The sequence below is a fragment of the Vombatus ursinus genome, unplaced genomic scaffold (genome assembly GCF_900497805.2).
Source record: "Vombatus ursinus unplaced genomic scaffold, bare-nosed wombat genome assembly UNPS02014909.1, whole genome shotgun sequence".
NCBI classification, from domain to species: domain Eukaryota; kingdom Metazoa; phylum Chordata; class Mammalia; order Diprotodontia; family Vombatidae; genus Vombatus; species Vombatus ursinus.
Genome location: NW_020954687.1, coordinates 5,126,408 through 5,143,470, shown reverse-complemented (window position 1 = coordinate 5,143,470; position 17,063 = coordinate 5,126,408). Strand labels below are relative to the sequence as shown.

The window sequence follows — 17,063 nt, the reverse complement described above, 5'->3', positions numbered from 1 at the left end:
TGTAGCTTGACTTGAACTAACATTACAAAAAAATTTTATATACTCCGTTATTTGCACACATGTAGGCATTGTTTATATATAAAGGCTATGTACTCAGGTGCTTATACTACTTTTGTCTTATTAATGAATATTTTTAATTTTGTGATTTTTTTTCAGGTGGCTTCAGTTGATACAACATTAAATATGAGGACTGTATAGGAAATGTTAGAATTCTTAAAATGTATTTTAAAGATATTTCACAGAAATATTTTATTAATTAAACTTTCTAACTTCATTTATTATTTTTACTTTATAGATAATTCCCGTGCACTGATCATGTTTCTGATATTTTTGATTATTGTGACATCAATAGCCTTACTAGTTGTTCTTTATAAGATCTATGATCTGCACAAAAAAAGATCAAGGTAAGCAATTTCTCTTCAGATGGGAAAAATACAGCTAGGCTTGTTAATCAAAAATCATGACTCCACAAGATGTGAGTTGTCAGCAAGCTATCGGCTAGGTGTGGGTTGACCAAGCAGGTTGAAATAGACATATTCCAGTAGAGCTAAGAACATATCTTAACAGGTAATTATGTATAGATAATTATAGGAAGAATAATTTGAGTTGACTAGAATCTTACGAATTGGAAGATCACAAGATAATAATGATAACTACCTAGTATTACGCTATAATCTACTATCTCTTATTTTTACAGTAGTCCAGATGAACAGATAGGACTTGTTCAAAGAGGTAAGTTCTTAAAATTTTTGCTACAAGAAAATAATTTTTCTAAGTATCTTTGTTAATTATCATTAAATTAACAACGTTGTTTGCCAATACAAATGATGTGCCTTTAAGGTGGCCTTTGAGGTACAGTAGAAATTTATGATAATAATTTAATTTACCCTCTCACTCATTAACAAATTAGGCCTTGAAAGACAGGCAATATGTAAACATGCATGTGTGAGGGAGAAAGGTAGAGTATTCCATAAGTAGGCAATAGCAGAAAGAAAGGTCCCGAGGGGAAAACAGGAAAAAGAGAATTGTGCAGTTTGGCTAGATGTTAGTTCATGCAATGGGGAGTCATGTGAAATAAGATTGAAAAGATTGGAAATAAGATTGGAAAAGAAGGTTGGAGTCAGTCACTAAAGGGCTGGGAATGACAGGAAAAAAAAGATTTGCAATTTCTTCGAAATGCAACAGAAATTCACCCAAGTTTTTTAAGCAGGGGGGTGACATGATCAGGCCTGCATAATAGAAAGTTTAGAGTGACATAAAATTACTTCCTGTTCAGGGACAAAATGACTTTTTCTTTTTCTATATATATCCTTCAGCTTCTCTTTTCCATTAAAGAAAGAATTCATTTTAGAGTAAGAGATAGATTTCAAGAACTAGGCACTATCGTTAGAAAATGGAAAGGCACAGAAAAACTGGACAGTGATCTCCAGGACAACAAGAATGGACACAAGATCTTTGCAGTTAATTTCAGTGTTTTTATTCATTAGTCGATCTGCTTCATTCCTTAGTTAATGCCTTTAGTAAAATGCTGAAGCATACTGTCTAGAAGTACACATATAAAATGACTTTGAATTTTTCAAAAACTTTCATTTAAAGATGATGAAAAACAGATAATGAATGTGGAGCCCATCCCTGCGGAGATGTTACTGGAAACATATAAGAGGAAGATTGCTGATGAGGGAAGACTTTTTCTGGCTGAATTTCAGGTATGTGTCTTTTAAAATGCAACCCAAAAAATCTCTATAAGGTATTAGAATAATTCAGTATTAAACATGTTAAGTCACACTTGCCTTGATATTAGATACTATGGAATAAACTGTACTTGGTTGTTTTGGAAATTCCATAATGCATAATCAGTTAACAAGCAGTTATTCTGTGCCTACTATGAGCCAGCTAAATGCTGAGGATAAGAAAGTAAGAAGACAGTCCTTATTTTCAAGGATCTCAGTCTAATGGGAAAGACAAGATGCAAAAAACTGCGTACAAAAAAGATAAATACAAGATAGACTGGAGATAATTTACAGATAGAAGGTACTAGCTGTGAGGAGTATTTAAATAATCAAATGAATTTTTTTCCTTAATTCCTTTTTTCACGTTTATTTACTTTATTTTTAATTTATGGAATAAAACAAGCATTTCCATACCATAGTATAATATAGAAGATGATTGCACATGAAACTGCAAATCCATTATGTACAACTCGCTATTCCTTTTAAATATATAATAAAGTTATGTATTTTTTTCTTTTTTTCTTTCCTACTCCCTTCCCCCACCCTAGAGATGACTACCAAGAGACACAAATATATATAAATATATGTAATGTATATATGTAAATTCATTCAATATGTACTATTTATCTGTTTTTTAAAATGAAGTATGAAATGAAATTTTAAGTTCATTTTATTTCCTAACTTTTTCTGTTACGGCACTCACTCCCAAGGTGATTCCTTAAATGAAAACTTCAGCATCTTAAAACAAGTTATTTGTAAATCTTTCTATAGTCTGGTTTAATGAGAAACTTGCCATTGTGCTACTCATTTAGGCAGGAGGACAATTGTCACTGATAGAAGTTATTTGAATATGTTATGAGATGAAGGAACATTATGTCTTTCAGAGCATTCCGCGGATATTCAGCAAGTTTTCAAGTAAAGATGCACGCAAACCCTTTAACCAGAACAAAAACCGTTACATTGACATCCTTCCCTGTAAGTACTTGCTTACTTAGCCTGAGAGGCAGTGTAATGTAGTGATTATGACTAGCCCTGGAGTCAGATGGATCTGGGTTCAGGTCTTGTATCTGCTACATGTTGGCTGTGTGACCCTGGGTAAATCATTTAACCATTCAGCACCCCTGGAAACTTTCTAAGTTCTTTAGCTTCCAAAAGGTATAAAATGAGTTGCCTGTCCATTTTAGTGGATAGAGATTTGCACACTAATGAAACATAAATATCAAGAAAACAAACAAAAAAATCTATGTACACCACATGGTGGTTTATTATTTCATGATTGTTTTTCTTTTCTTTCTTTTTAACCATAATCAGATGATTATAATCGTGTTGAACTCTCTGAGATAAATGGAGATACTGGATCAGACTATATAAATGCAAGTTATGTGGATGTAAGTTGAAACAATATCCCAGCTGCCTATTTCTCTTTGCCATTTCAGAGAATTGTAATGAATATCTTCCCTTTTCCTTTTACTTATCATAAGGATACTTGCAGAAAATTAATTTAATATTGTTGTGACAGTTCTAATTATATTCCAAAAAATGTCATGCATTTGAATTCCACTAATATAGAATTTGTAATAAATTAGATACATTGTGTGGAAACCTATATTTATGCATCTATAAGAATTCTTTATGGGATTATGTAGAGTGAGCATCTACATTATTAAAAAATACTTGCCTATGTGTATTTTTGAAAGGTAACAAAGTTAACATAGATGCAGGCTCTGCCTTCAAGGATTTAAAGATAAAGAAAAAAAAACTAAATCAGTGTAGGTATATTAGCAGGATATACGGAGAACCATAGAGAAGTACAATAAGGTATGTGTGTTTTATATGTATAAATATATATGCACATATATATATGTACATACACATACATATAAACATAATACATAGCTCAGAAGTAAGTGCATTTTATTTGTGGAAGGTAATTTGAAATTCATAGTTGAGAAGATTCTATAGGTATGTCATGCCTATACTGGGTTGTCAGGTTGAAAGAAATGCTATCTCTTCTCTAATTTAGTAGGGAAGACTCCATGGAGGCAGACATTTATATACTGTTTGATTACTATTGATGGGGAGACCACTTTTATGGCATGAGGGACAGGAAGGAAAAAATTATTCTAGGCAGCATAAAAATCCAAACAAATAGCATAGACAGTACTTTGGCATCAGCAGCGAAGGAAATGGATTTGGGCATCTGTGTGTTTGGGGGAGGAGGAAGTTGTGCTCAATAGTGATTATGTGCTGAACAAATATTTACCTAATTAATAACTAATTGAACACATGAAATCTGATATTAGGAAGTTACATGTAATGATCCAGGCAATGATTAAATATCTAAAGAAATAAAAGGGTTAGCTGAGATGAACTTTAAGGCTGCTTCCAGTTCTAATTCTTTGATTCTACTATGTAGAGTAAGGTGGTGGTGGTAAAGAGGCAGAGAGCAGTGAGAATATGGTAGATCTCATGTAGGAAGAATTGTTATGGTTTGGAAATGAAGGACTGAGATGTGTCACAGTTCATGCTTGGGTTTCTTTGCTCAGAATGTTGAATTTGGTGACAAGGAAGACATTAGTAATTTTGGTAAATTTGGTAAATTCCACATTCTGTAGAATGTGTAGGGTAAATCAAATTAAAATAAGAGTCCAGTATTTAACTATTTAGCTATTTATTTAAGAAGTTCAGAAATTCACACAATGGCATTAAACAGGCTACTTCAAGACCTTGGTATTGAAAGGATGAGGTATTTGAGCTTGAGAATTCAACTAGGTCAGGTATTCAGTTTGGAGGGATAGTTTTATATGCCAGAGGTAAATAAAGATGATATCTTAGATCAGCTTTAAGCTCTGATTTTCATGATGGATGATGTAGAGTCAAAATACACCCTGGCTACAAATGTCATTTTCAAATAAAAATTAAACTTTTTGGTTATTACTTTGAAAAATTCCCTAATTTGAAAATATCCAAAAAATTCATAATGTGGATTTGGAATGTTCAAAGTGACCTTCTATCTCTTCTATTGCAATTCCAAGGAAATATGTTCACAATAGAATGTGTTTAAATTCTGCCTTTTGTATATACTACAAATTGCTTAATTATTCTGAGTCTCAGTTTCCTTATTTGAAAAATGAGGATTATGACCCTGTAGCATCTATATCCTACAGTTGTTAGGAGGTTCAAATGAGATGTACAGAGCTTTCCAAACTTTAAGGTTATATAAGTGTTCTAAAAATGTCAATTAATATTAATGTTATTGCTACTAATCCTGCGATTATTGTTGAAAGCTAATTAAGTTATGCATGTTTTGAACAGGGTTTCAAAGAGCCAAGGAAATATATTGCTGCACAAGGTAATCTCATCATCTTTCATTCCTTTTCTTTTCTAGTTTTACATATTGAATTTTTTTGGAGATCAGTCAACATGTGGGTATTAAGTATCTATTATGTGCCAAGCACTGTGCTAAGTTCTGGGGATCCAGAAATAAAGATGGCACAGTCCTGCCCTCAAGAAGCTTATATTCTGATAGACAGATATAGATTGTGAGTGGAACCACAGGGCAGTAGGTTGTCATTTCTTTTCTGGTAGCAACGACGGTATTGATTCGGTTATTGTGACCAGAGCAATGATCAGGAGATAGAAGGCTGGTGGTCCTGGGGGAGAGTTCATGCACAAGCAAGGCATGATGTTGGCACTGAATAGGCTTTGATGTCCTTGGAGACTACTAGAGGGAAAGTCTGTGATTGGCTAGGTATGGCAAATTGAGGTGTTTTAACTCACTAACATCAATCAGGATGGTTCAGATACAGAGTAGAGCTACAAAATTTCCTTTAAAGCTTGGCTCATGCATCACTTTCTATATAAGCCCTTTCCCAATCTCCCAGATACTCAGCTGTTAGTGCATCTCCCCTAAAATTAGCATGTACTTACATTTTTAGGGTAGCCAGGTGGTACAGTGGATAGAATGCTAGGCCTGGAGTCAGGAAGAATCTTCCTTCCTCATCTGTAAAATAAGCTAGAGAAAGAAATGGCAAATCACTCTAGTATCATTGTCAAGAAAACTCCAGATGGGGTCACAAAGAGTCAGATACAAGTGCACAACAACAACAACAACAACAACAACAACAACAACACTTATGCTTTTAGGTTTTCAATGTCTCAGAGCCCTTGGCACATTTTAAAGACTAAATTGCAGAGAATGCCAGTCTGCTTTGTTAGTGGGGGCTTCCTGACCTGCAAGTTCTTTATATCAATGAAATCACAGGGCCAGTCCCAATTTATATTCCTATTATTTTATATATTCTTAGAAATGTAGATGATATCTGTCTGATCCTCAATGGTGCATGAACTTCTTGAGGACTGGGACTGTTTTGTTGTGGTGGTTCTATGCCCTCATACAGTGCAGTACCCAGTACATAATTGGCACTCAGTTAATTTGGTTGATTAAGGGCCCTCCCTCCAGGGAATATAGGGGTGGTCTCTGGAGGCCCAGTCTGGGCTGTTTCTGTTTCTGAAACAGAGAACATAAACAGTGGCAGGGCAAATGGCAACATCCTGTAGAAGCCTTGGTGTCTTAACGAATGGCTAGGTGGTACAATGCTTTGAGTCCTGCGACTGCAGCCAAGAAGACCTGACCTAAAATCTTACCTCACACACTTACTAACTGCGTGATCCTGGGCAAGTCATTTAACCTCTGTCTGTCTCAGACAAGTTCTGTAGAATGGGGATAATGCATAATATAATATAATATAATATAATATAATATAATATAATATAATATGATATGATATGATATGATATGATATAATATGATATGATATATTATGTTATATATTATGTTGTATATAATATAACATAACGTAACACAACACAACATAATATAACAATGTAACATAACATAATATAACATAACATAATACAATACAATACAATACAATATAATATAGCATAGCATAGCATAGCATAGCATAACACAACACAATATATACTATACTATACCATACTATAACATAATATGGTATGGTATGGTATGGTATAATATGGTATGGTATGGCATGGCATAACATAACATAAAGTAATGTAACATAACATAACGTAATGTAACATAACATAACATAACATAATATAACATAACATAACATAACATAAAACATAACATGACTTACTAGCCTACCTCCCAGGGTTGTTATGAGGATCAAATTATATACCACATGCAAAGTGCTTTGCAAACCTTGAAGCACTATACCAATTCTCACCATCATCAATCATCACTAGACGGGATGGGAAAACCTTATCAGTCAATGCGTCTTTACCTACTAGGTCCCAGAGAAGAAACTGTTGATGATTTCTGGAGGATGATCTGGGAACAGAAAGTAACTATTATTGTCATGGTGACTCGCTGTGAAGAAGGAAACCGGGTGAGAGCTTCATAATGTTATGGGATCTGGGAGTGGATGAGAGGAGAGATCTTGTGGGGAAGGACACTGACCAAGATGAGGCGGCATGGTAGAGTAGAGAGTATACTGACCCTAGAGGCAGGAGGACACGATTTTGAATCCCACCTCTTAGGCTGACTAGCTCTGTGGCCCTGAGAAAACCACTGATACTCTCTGTACCTTGGTTTCCTTTTATTTAAAATGAGGATAATAATATCTGTAGTATCTACCTCCAGAGACACAATGTTATATAATTGATAGAGAGCTGCCCTCAAAGCCAAGAACTGGGTTCTAGGCCCATATCTGACACATAGTGGCTGTACGCCCCTGAGTAAAGTGGTGACTGTCTCAGTGCTCTAGGCAATTTTCTAAAAATTTAAGTTAGAGAGAAGGCACTGACATGCATTGGTAGAAAGAGTTTCCTTCTCTGGAAGTACATTTTGAAAGTTACAGCTAGGAGTGGTGATATATTCCTGTAATTCCATCTACCAAGGAGTCTGAGGCTGGTGAATCTCCTGAGCTAGGGGTTCTGAGCTACCATGGGCTATGCCAATTGGATGTCCACTCTAAGTGTAACATTAATATGGTGAACCTCCAGGAGCAGGATGTCACCTGGTTGCCTAAACAGGAATAAACCAGCCCAGATCACAAATGTTGTAGAAGGTCCAAATTCCCATGTTGATAAGAGTAGGATAAAGCCCATGAGTAGTCCCAGCCTAGGCAAGATAGAGAGAAATACACTTAAAAACAAACTAACTAAAAAAAAAGAATAAATGGGTAAATGAACCTATGGATAAATATATAAAAGAATTAATGAATGAATAGATGGATGAATGAATATATAACCGAATAAGTGAATGAATGAATAGATGGTTGGATGGATAGATTAATATATATATGAATGAACACATGGATGGATGAGTATATCAATGAATGAATGAATTTTAAAGACTTTAAGTTTCAGAGGAAATCTATGTTGGAATAAGATGATTCATGCATTAAGCACCAATTGTACAAATACGAAGGTAAAACAGTCCCTTCTCTCAAGGAGCTTACTTTCCTTTGGAGGACCACCACTTATTTATATAAGTATAAATATAATACATACAAAATGAAAAAAAAAAGTTAATTTGGGTAGGGAAGGCACTAGCATTTGGAATGATCCTGAAAGTCTTCATATAAAAAGTAGCATTTGAGCTGAGTCTTCAAGGAAGTCAAATGTTCTAAGAGACAACAGTGAAATCACAGGTCTGGTCTATTATGTAGACATGTATGTATGTATGTGATCATGATAAAGCCTTAAAATCATGAAAAAAGACCTGGATTCGAGTCCTGCCTCTGACACATAATTGCTGAGTGATAATGAGCAAAATATTTAATCCATTTATGCCCCCAGTAAACTCTCTCTACTCTGAGTACAGATTTATCTTTATGAATCAGTGAAGAAAGTTCCCTTTCTGTAAGTCCTTACAGCTCTGAGATCAGAGCTCTGGAACAAAACCCAGAGCTATGCATGGTTAATATTATCATTAAGAGCTAAACTATCACATATATTGAGTATATATATATATATATATATGTGTGTGTGTGTGTGTGTGTGTGTGTGTGTGTGTATGTATGCATGTATGTAAAATTTAAGTGCTTCCTTTTTGTATACGACATTTTAGCATGTATAACTAATTTTTTTCTATTTAAATTTTTCTATTTATTAGAACTCCATTCTTTTACTATTTTCCTTTCAATAGTAGGATATGTTGAGTAAGTTACCATCTCACCTACTTCATTATGATGTTTTACAAAATTAATTATGCAACCAAGGACAGACTTAAGCAGAGTAGATAGTAACTAGGAGGTATGATTTCAGGTATGAGGCAGGTTCCTTACCCCTACATGTATTCTTTATCAATGCCTGAAATTATTCCATTAGTGAATCATCCATTTATGGTAACAGCTACTTCTTTCTCTCCCTATGATCCCATTTTAATACAAACACTCCTGTTGAAAAGCATCCCTGTATTGAATAATAAGAGATAGAAAGATATGGGAGCAACAATAATGAATAAACCTTGGAGAGGGAAATGAGGTTCCATTGATTTGTTTAATCAAACTCTGTCATAGAATAACCCTCAAAGACCACAGGTTAATGTATAGAAATGTTTTTAAAAGGTTATGTAGGGGCAGCTAGGTGATGCAGTGGATAGAGCACCGACCCTGAAGTCAGGAGGACCTGAGTTCAAATTCGGCCTCCAACCAAACACTTGACACCTACTAGCTGTGTGACTCTGGGCAAGTCACTTAACCCCAACTGCCTAAAAAAGACAAAAAAAAAAGGTTATGTAAATACTTAACTGGATTAAAATTATATAGGAATAAAAATTCAATTCAACATACTTTTACTAAATACCTGTTTTGTGTGTTATTGAATAGAGCCTGCCCTCAAGGAGTATACATTCTTATTTTTTTTGGAGGGAGAGGGGAATAGGGAATGCAGTAAGCATAAAAACACATAAATTCAAAATTAAATCAAAGTAATTTCAAGAGGTAGGAAGAACTTACAACTGTTGTGGGATGGGGTGAGAGCTCCTGTTGGAGCTGGCATAGAAATCTCTGAAGGGCAGGATAGAGATGAGGAGTAGGTGCTTTTCAGACATAGAAGAAGGCCTGTTCAAAAACACAAGGATGAGAAGAAGGATATTATATATGAGAAAGAGCTTGCAGGCCATGACTGTGTGCAGGAGAGTAATATGAAATGGGGCCACATAGTGTTGAGAAAAATCAAGCGGGATTTTTTTAATCAGAGGACCTGAGTTCAAATTCCTACTTCTGCTACTTTGTAGCTATGTAACTCAGGAGAAGTCACCTCTCTGAATTTGTTGGCTCATCTACAAAGTGAAACAATTAAGATAAATGATTTTTAAGTTCCCATACAGAGCTAAATCTATGATTCTACCTAAGAGAGGAGAGGTAAGTGGGAATCATATTATGGAGAGTTTTACAAGTCAGGCTGAGGATTTTGTGTTTTATTCTAGAATCAGTAGGGAGTTATTGAAGCTATATGAGTGGTGGGTAAGTGACTTGTAACATAATAATACTTGAGTTTTAGGAATCTCAATTTAAAGCTTTGTTAACTGAAGAAGAAAGTTATTAAGAAAAAAATGTATTTATTTGATAACTTTGATGTTTATAGAACAAGTGTGCAGAATACTGGCCAACAATGGAAGAGGGCACTCACATTTATGGAGATGTTATTGTAAAGATACATGAGCACAAAGTGTGTCCAGACTACATTGTTCAGAAACTGAATGTTACAAATGTAAGTTAATTTCTGTTGCATAACATTTGTCAATCATTTGGGGGGAAAGGCTGCTACTGAGTATTAGTTGTGCTTAAGGAAAATAAAATATTTGGGTTGGGACTATATTTTCCCAGCCTTTATAAACAATGGGTGGGCTAGGATACCTTGTTAGTGTAGTTTCACAAGAGGGCAGAGTCATATTGAACCACTGATCAAAGAAGCACCTGTCTATGAATTTATGAATATTTATATAGCTAGGATGTTCAAAGGAGGAAGAAAAAGCCATCATTTATGCCCTCAGGAATTTGTACTCTTTTGGGAGGAAAACAGTATGAACAATTATGGAAGAGCCCATGTAAAGATATAAAGTACTAATTTATGTTCAACCTTTACAAAGTAATTAGAGTTCAAGGATGAAGAGCTTGATAGGAGGGGCAAGTGGAGCTTTGTCTCAGGATGTCAAATTTAAAGAATAATGGCAGCAGTATAAAAACAACTGACCTGAGCACCTACTTAGCAAGAATAATTAATTAAACCAGAAAACTAACAAAAGTGCTTCTCTCTGCTTCTCCAACATATGCTATCCAAGTGAACTCTAAGGCTCAGGTCACCTCCCTCTCCCCTTACCCAATTTCCTCAATAGTCTTTTACCAACCCAGGTCTTTGCTGCATGTCTCTGTGATTCCTCCACCTCCCAATGAATTTAAGGCATTTTTATGCCAATGAGTCTCAGTGTAAAAAATTCTAGATATGACTTTTCAGGGAAGGAAGAGATAGATTTAGGATGGAAAAATAGTCAACACACATTAACTAAACGCTTATTGTGTGCCAGAGGCACTGTGCTAAGCTCTGGGTATACAAAGAAAAACATAAAAATGGCCCCTGCTTTCAAGGAGAATACATCTTGGAAGGCAAGAGGCGAAGGCAGAAAGCTAAATGCAGCAGCTGAAAATTTTATAGAGTTTAATTTGTAGAAGTACTTTGTGTTGCCTGAAATTGCTTCTTATGATATGCAGAGAATCTTCCTCCCAAAAAGAAGCCCTTTGGCTTACTACATCTAAGGCTTTCATTTCTTTATTTCATTGTGAATCAAAGCCAGTGGATCATAAAGAAATGCATGATTAGGACTCTTCTAAAGGTTTTTGTTGGTTAAATTTCATATTTGATGGCTCACAGCTAAGTTACGCAATAAATAGCTATGGGCAAAAACTATTAGCATGCAATCGCATTGCATGTTTTAGTATTATTATTATTAGATTCAGTATATTTGAGTATGCTTTGGAATGTTTTAGTAGTCACCTACTAACAAGCAATGACAATTACTTTCTTTCTTTCTCTTTCTTTCTTTCTTTCTTTCTTTCTTTCTTTCTTTCTTTCTTTCTTTCTTTCTTCTTCTTCTTCCTCTTCTTCCTCTTCTTCTTCTTCTTCTTCTTCTTCTTCTTCTTCCTCATCTCTCTCTCTGTGTCTCTCTGTGTCTCTCAGTCCCTGTGTCTTTATCTCTGTCTCTCTCTCTCTCTCCAATACTGTGTCCTGTCAATCAAAAGATATCTGAATTCATACCTGGGTATAAAATTGACACTTTTCCTGCATCCACTAATGGTTATGCAGAAATCAAGACAAAACTGAGGAGTAATCAGAGGCTGATTTGCCTCAGCTCTACATTATTGCGTCTCAAGTGGGTGTTTTCAAATGTCCTCACTAATCATCAAGAGGCAGCTTACCTCTTAGGGAGTAAATAGTTGCATGTTCAGAGGAATCTGATTCTTATATGCTAAATAGACCCATTCACTGGCCTACAAGGCAACAATATTTAGAGAAGTGATAAATATCAGTATATTTCATAAAATTTTTACCTTTTCTTTGGCATGACAGTATGAAAATTCTTTAGGCTTTGTAGCTCCACTTAACAAGTAAATTCATGTTACTCTTGAGTATGTTTCATTACCCAATCACTATGTAGAAAACAGATTATGCCAGAAAAATTAAAGGAATTTCTGTATCCTATAACTAAATGTTTTACATTTGTATGAAGATTTAAATATTTCAAACTCTATATCCTTCTTGTCTCTTTGCCTATCAATAGTGATACCTATAGCTTTATCTATCTATCTAAATATATATATATACATATATTTCTTTCCCCTTTCTATTATTTATATAGGTAAAATTTTCTTTAAGAAAAATTATCTCAATAAAAATACCTTGTCTTGATTAGAAAAGGGAGAAAACAACTGGAAGAGACGTGACACACATTCAGTTCACCAGTTGGCCTGACCATGGGGTCCCAGATGATCCTCACTTGCTCCTCAAGTTGCGTCGAAGAGTTAATGCCTTCAGCAACTTTTTCAGCGGTCCCATTGTTGTCCATTGCAGGTAAGTGACTCCAGGAATGGTCACCAGATGGCCACCCAGAACTCAACATCTTAAAACACGTATATGGCTTTCTCCTTTAAAAATGACTAAGTGAGGAAGAAAATCAACAATGAGAAAATTGTATTCTTTTTCATGCTGTAAACTCCAATTCTTTTCCCTTTAGTATCACTCTGAAGTCATTATTGTCGCCTGGAAGTTTTCATGTTTTCCCACTTTTTTCAGTGCTGGTGTTGGCCGTACAGGTACCTACATTGGAATTGATGCTATGCTGGAAGGACTAGAGGCTGAAAACCAAGTGGATGTTTATGGCTATGTTGTTAAGCTTCGGCGACAGAGATGTCTAATGGTTCAAGTGGAGGTATGTTTTCAGTATTTAATGATGATGCAAATATTTTTGCTAGGATTAATGTGAACATAGGAGGATCTCAAAAATAGTCTTCAAGGCTGCAAGAGGTTGAAAGTGTTTATCTTTCAGATTCTTTGGAAGTCACAGCACAAATCACGGTTTACAGCAATCTGCTTGGATGCCATTCAATCCATCATTGATTCAAAACCATTTATTAAGTATCTGCTCTGTATGATATACTCAACTTGTGGCTAGATGCCACCAAAATTTTGAGGAGGATGTTATTTTCTCTACACTTCAATCAGTTCCACAGTTGTCTTCAGCAAATCAGAATGGTGTAACCCAAGAGATTGTGGACAGATTTATCTGTAAATCACATTCCTGTAAACATATTCCAAAAACTTGGAGGAAGGATGAGTAGAATATAAAATGTAGGCTGTACTAAATAGAATCTCTTTTTCTAAGCAGATATACTAGTAAATGAATAGCAATCTCATATGTCTATGGTATGACTAATTTTAAGCAGCATCAGATTTAGCACATTTATTTGGAATAGTATCAGCAGAACTATAAGGGGTTACTATTTTACTAATATTTCTATAATGTTTGAACAATATGTGTCATAAATGTGTATGTATGAGCAAACATATAAACAAATATGTATTAACTACTTATATTGTCTTTGAAACATCAGGCACAGTACATCCTGATCCATCAGGCTTTGGTGGAGTATAATCAGTTTGGAGAAACTGAAGTGGGCATGCTAGAGTTACATTCCTATCTAAATAACATGAAAAAGAAGGATCCACCCAGTGAGCCTTCCCCACTGGAGGCAGAATTCCAGGTAAATATAATGATCATACTATACACCACCCTGACATCCAATAAAGGATTATGGGTCAAAATAGTCATGTCACATTTCAACTAGCTGGTCAAATGCCAATCTTAATCCCTGTATTCCATCTCTCACTTTAAGGAAGTTGCATATATTTGTCTCTTGTCAGAACTTTGTTGCTTCTCAGGAAATTTGAGCATCTCTGGCAGACAGACACAAGTTGAATAACGTATCGAGGTACCAATATACAAATACACACATAAAGAGTGCCATTCTATGCTTCCTTTAAGTTTCAACTGAAATCTTACCTTATATAGGAAGCTTTCTCCAATTGCTCTTAATTCTAATGCTTTATCTCTGCTATTTCCTATTTATTCTGTATATAGCTTGTTTTGTGTGTGTACACATACATATGTTTGCATGTTGTCTCTCCATTTAGATTGTAAGCTTCTTGAGATCAACAACAGTCTTTTATCTCTTTTTGTGTCCCCAACACTTGTCACAATACCTGGCACATAGTAGGCACTTAAAAATTTTATTTATGTTCATATACATATATACAGAGAGAGACACATGTATGTCTATATGTGAATATATACAGACATGGGTATATGTATGCACACATATAATATGTATAGGAATGTCATAATAATACTGATAGCCAGCATTTATAGAGCTCTTTAAGTTTGACAAAGTGCTTTACATAAGTTTTCACATTTGTTCCTCACAAACCACCCTGTGAAGGGGGTTCCATTATTATCCCCATTTTACAGATGAGGAAATTGAAGCTAAGAGGTAGTGACTGGTCACTGGTCATATAGCTACAAAATAACTGAGGCAGGATTCTATTTTTTTTTTGTGAGGCAATAGGGGTTAAATGACTTGCCCAGGGTCACACAGCTAGTGAATATCATGTGTCTGAGGCCAGATTTGAACTCAGGTCCTCCTGACTCCAGGGCCGATGCTCTATCCACTGTACCACCTAGCTGCCCCCATGAGGCAGCATTCTAAATCAAGCCTTTTAGGCTCCAAGTCCTGCGCTCCTCTGTGCCACCTAGCTATATAAGAATAACAGTAACAATAATGATAGTTCACATTTATATAGCACTGCCCCAATCCATAGCAGCAATTTGGAGCTTTGGAGGAAATTTTCACAAAAGTCAGGCAGGCCAGTAATGTATAAAGAAATAGTCATTCATTATGATTCATCTGAACTCACACAAAGGAAGGTCCAAAGCCTCAGATAAGATCCCTAGGGGAAGGGCCAAGGAAAGACAGGATACATTTGTATCTCAGTGGCTGGAGTGGGAGCCATCCTGTCCCCAGGAGGGATCACCAGACTTTTAATGAGGGTAGTGGTTTGCTGTTCCTGGCAGAAGGAGAGATGTGGGTCTACCCTTGAACTTGGCACACACAGGTTTTGCCAAGCTCTCTGCTTTTCTTCCTAGTATGAGGTATCTTTGGATGTCTGTCTCCTTCACACAAAGGGCAGCTTGGGGAGGCAGTGAAAGTCAAAGGTTTTATAGCCAGGTGGTGAATTCTCACTCAGGTGTGTCCAATTTATTTCCCACATATGATGACAGGGGTATACTACAAAGCAAAAACAAGTATAGGGTATGGAAGTTTTCAGAAGAGACAACCAATCAAGAAGTATTTATTAAGTACCTACTATTATGACATTATGATAAGCACTGAACATATAAATATCAAACTCAAACAATATCTGCCCTCAAGGAGCTTACTATATTAAGGGAAGAAGAAAGAACATTTCTAGAGGAAAGACAGACTATCACAGATTAGTACTATTTATCTCAGAGAGCTCCTCAAACTGGGAAAGTTATCCCAAGTACTTCAATGTTTAAAAGTACTATCTTGATGCTAAACCATGAAATAAAATCTCTATATTTCTTATTCATAAATGGGGGATAAAATACCACCTTGACCCTGGCCACTATCTCTTGAGTAGGAAAAGCAGAGTAAAACACTGTAGAAGTCCTCACTTCTTTCACTTCCCTCTCAAGAGAATGGCTACATGATCAAGAACTTAACAGGGAACTTTTTCGGAGGAAGACAGAAACACACACATATATACACAATAATCTTAGAGGTGTTACATAAAGATTCCATTAGATCTGCCCAATCTAAATTTTCCTAGATTAGCTTCATATACTCATCACAACTTCCCCACCACAACTTCCTCATCACAACTTTCCCCATCATGGTTTTGATGTATTGTGGGTTGGCATAAGAAATCGAATGGGAATTTTTTGGGGGTTTTGCTGAAGCCACAGATGACACAAGAAGGCCAGTATATGACACAGAAGAAAAGTTTAGAAACTAAGAAATGCATAAAATATATGTATTGTAAAATATCAACATATTTTATCTCTTAATACCATAATAATTCAGACTTCCTCCCTGGTACAGAGGGAGGGCCAAAAATTTTTACGAGAATTTTCCAGATCAAGGGGATACCACATCCCTAACCTCCATGATGTGGAAGGGATAACTGTATTGCAGAAATAGATTTTCTAATAAATTTTGGGATCAATAGATATTCCCAAATGTATATATTTTCTTTGTCTTTTTTTCAGAGACTTCCCTCATATAGGAACTGGAGGTCCCAGCACACTGGAAATCAAGAAGAAAATAAAAGCAAAAATAGGAATTCCAAGATTATTCCATGTGAGTATTTTCTTAATGTCTATCCTTTTCAAAACTAATGTTACATATATACACTATTGACTTGATGCTCAGATTGTCTGGATTCATTCTAGGAATAAAAGATTTTTTTAGAGTCAGCTCTTTGATAGCATCACTTCACCTCAAGGTAAATATGTTCTTTTATAGCAATTCATTTTGAAGTTAAGAGGTTTTTTTTAAATTGAAGCTAGTCTCAGTGGACTAGCTGGCTGTTAGCAATGGTATGATTTTGAAATTACCATTCACTGAAGAAGGGAGCAGCTCCAAGAGGGTACAGATTTTTTTTCTTCTTCCTTGTATTCCCAGCACTTAGAACCTTCCTAGCCCATAATAAGCACTTAATCAG

The 17,063-nt window shown here is 35.5% G+C and overlaps 1 protein-coding gene across 6 annotated transcripts in view; it reads left to right on the top strand.

Annotated features, from left to right (window-relative positions):
- PTPRC (protein tyrosine phosphatase, receptor type C) overlaps positions 1-17,063 on the top strand; it is a 136,297-nt gene that overhangs the window by 97,888 nt on the left and 21,346 nt on the right. For all 6 annotated transcript variants that reach the window (XM_027843402.1, XM_027843400.1, XM_027843398.1 and 3 more), the window contains 12 exons: positions 296-404; positions 698-732; positions 1,597-1,706; positions 2,615-2,705; positions 3,042-3,118; positions 5,046-5,082; positions 7,050-7,147; positions 10,353-10,478; positions 12,676-12,833; positions 13,056-13,191; positions 13,874-14,023; positions 16,609-16,699. In XM_027843402.1, the coding sequence (XP_027699203.1) occupies positions 296-404; positions 698-732; positions 1,597-1,706; positions 2,615-2,705; positions 3,042-3,118; positions 5,046-5,082; positions 7,050-7,147; positions 10,353-10,478; positions 12,676-12,833; positions 13,056-13,191; positions 13,874-14,023; positions 16,609-16,699 (1,218 nt within the window). The remainder of the gene's footprint in view (positions 1-295; positions 405-697; positions 733-1,596; positions 1,707-2,614; positions 2,706-3,041; positions 3,119-5,045; positions 5,083-7,049; positions 7,148-10,352; positions 10,479-12,675; positions 12,834-13,055; positions 13,192-13,873; positions 14,024-16,608; positions 16,700-17,063) is intronic.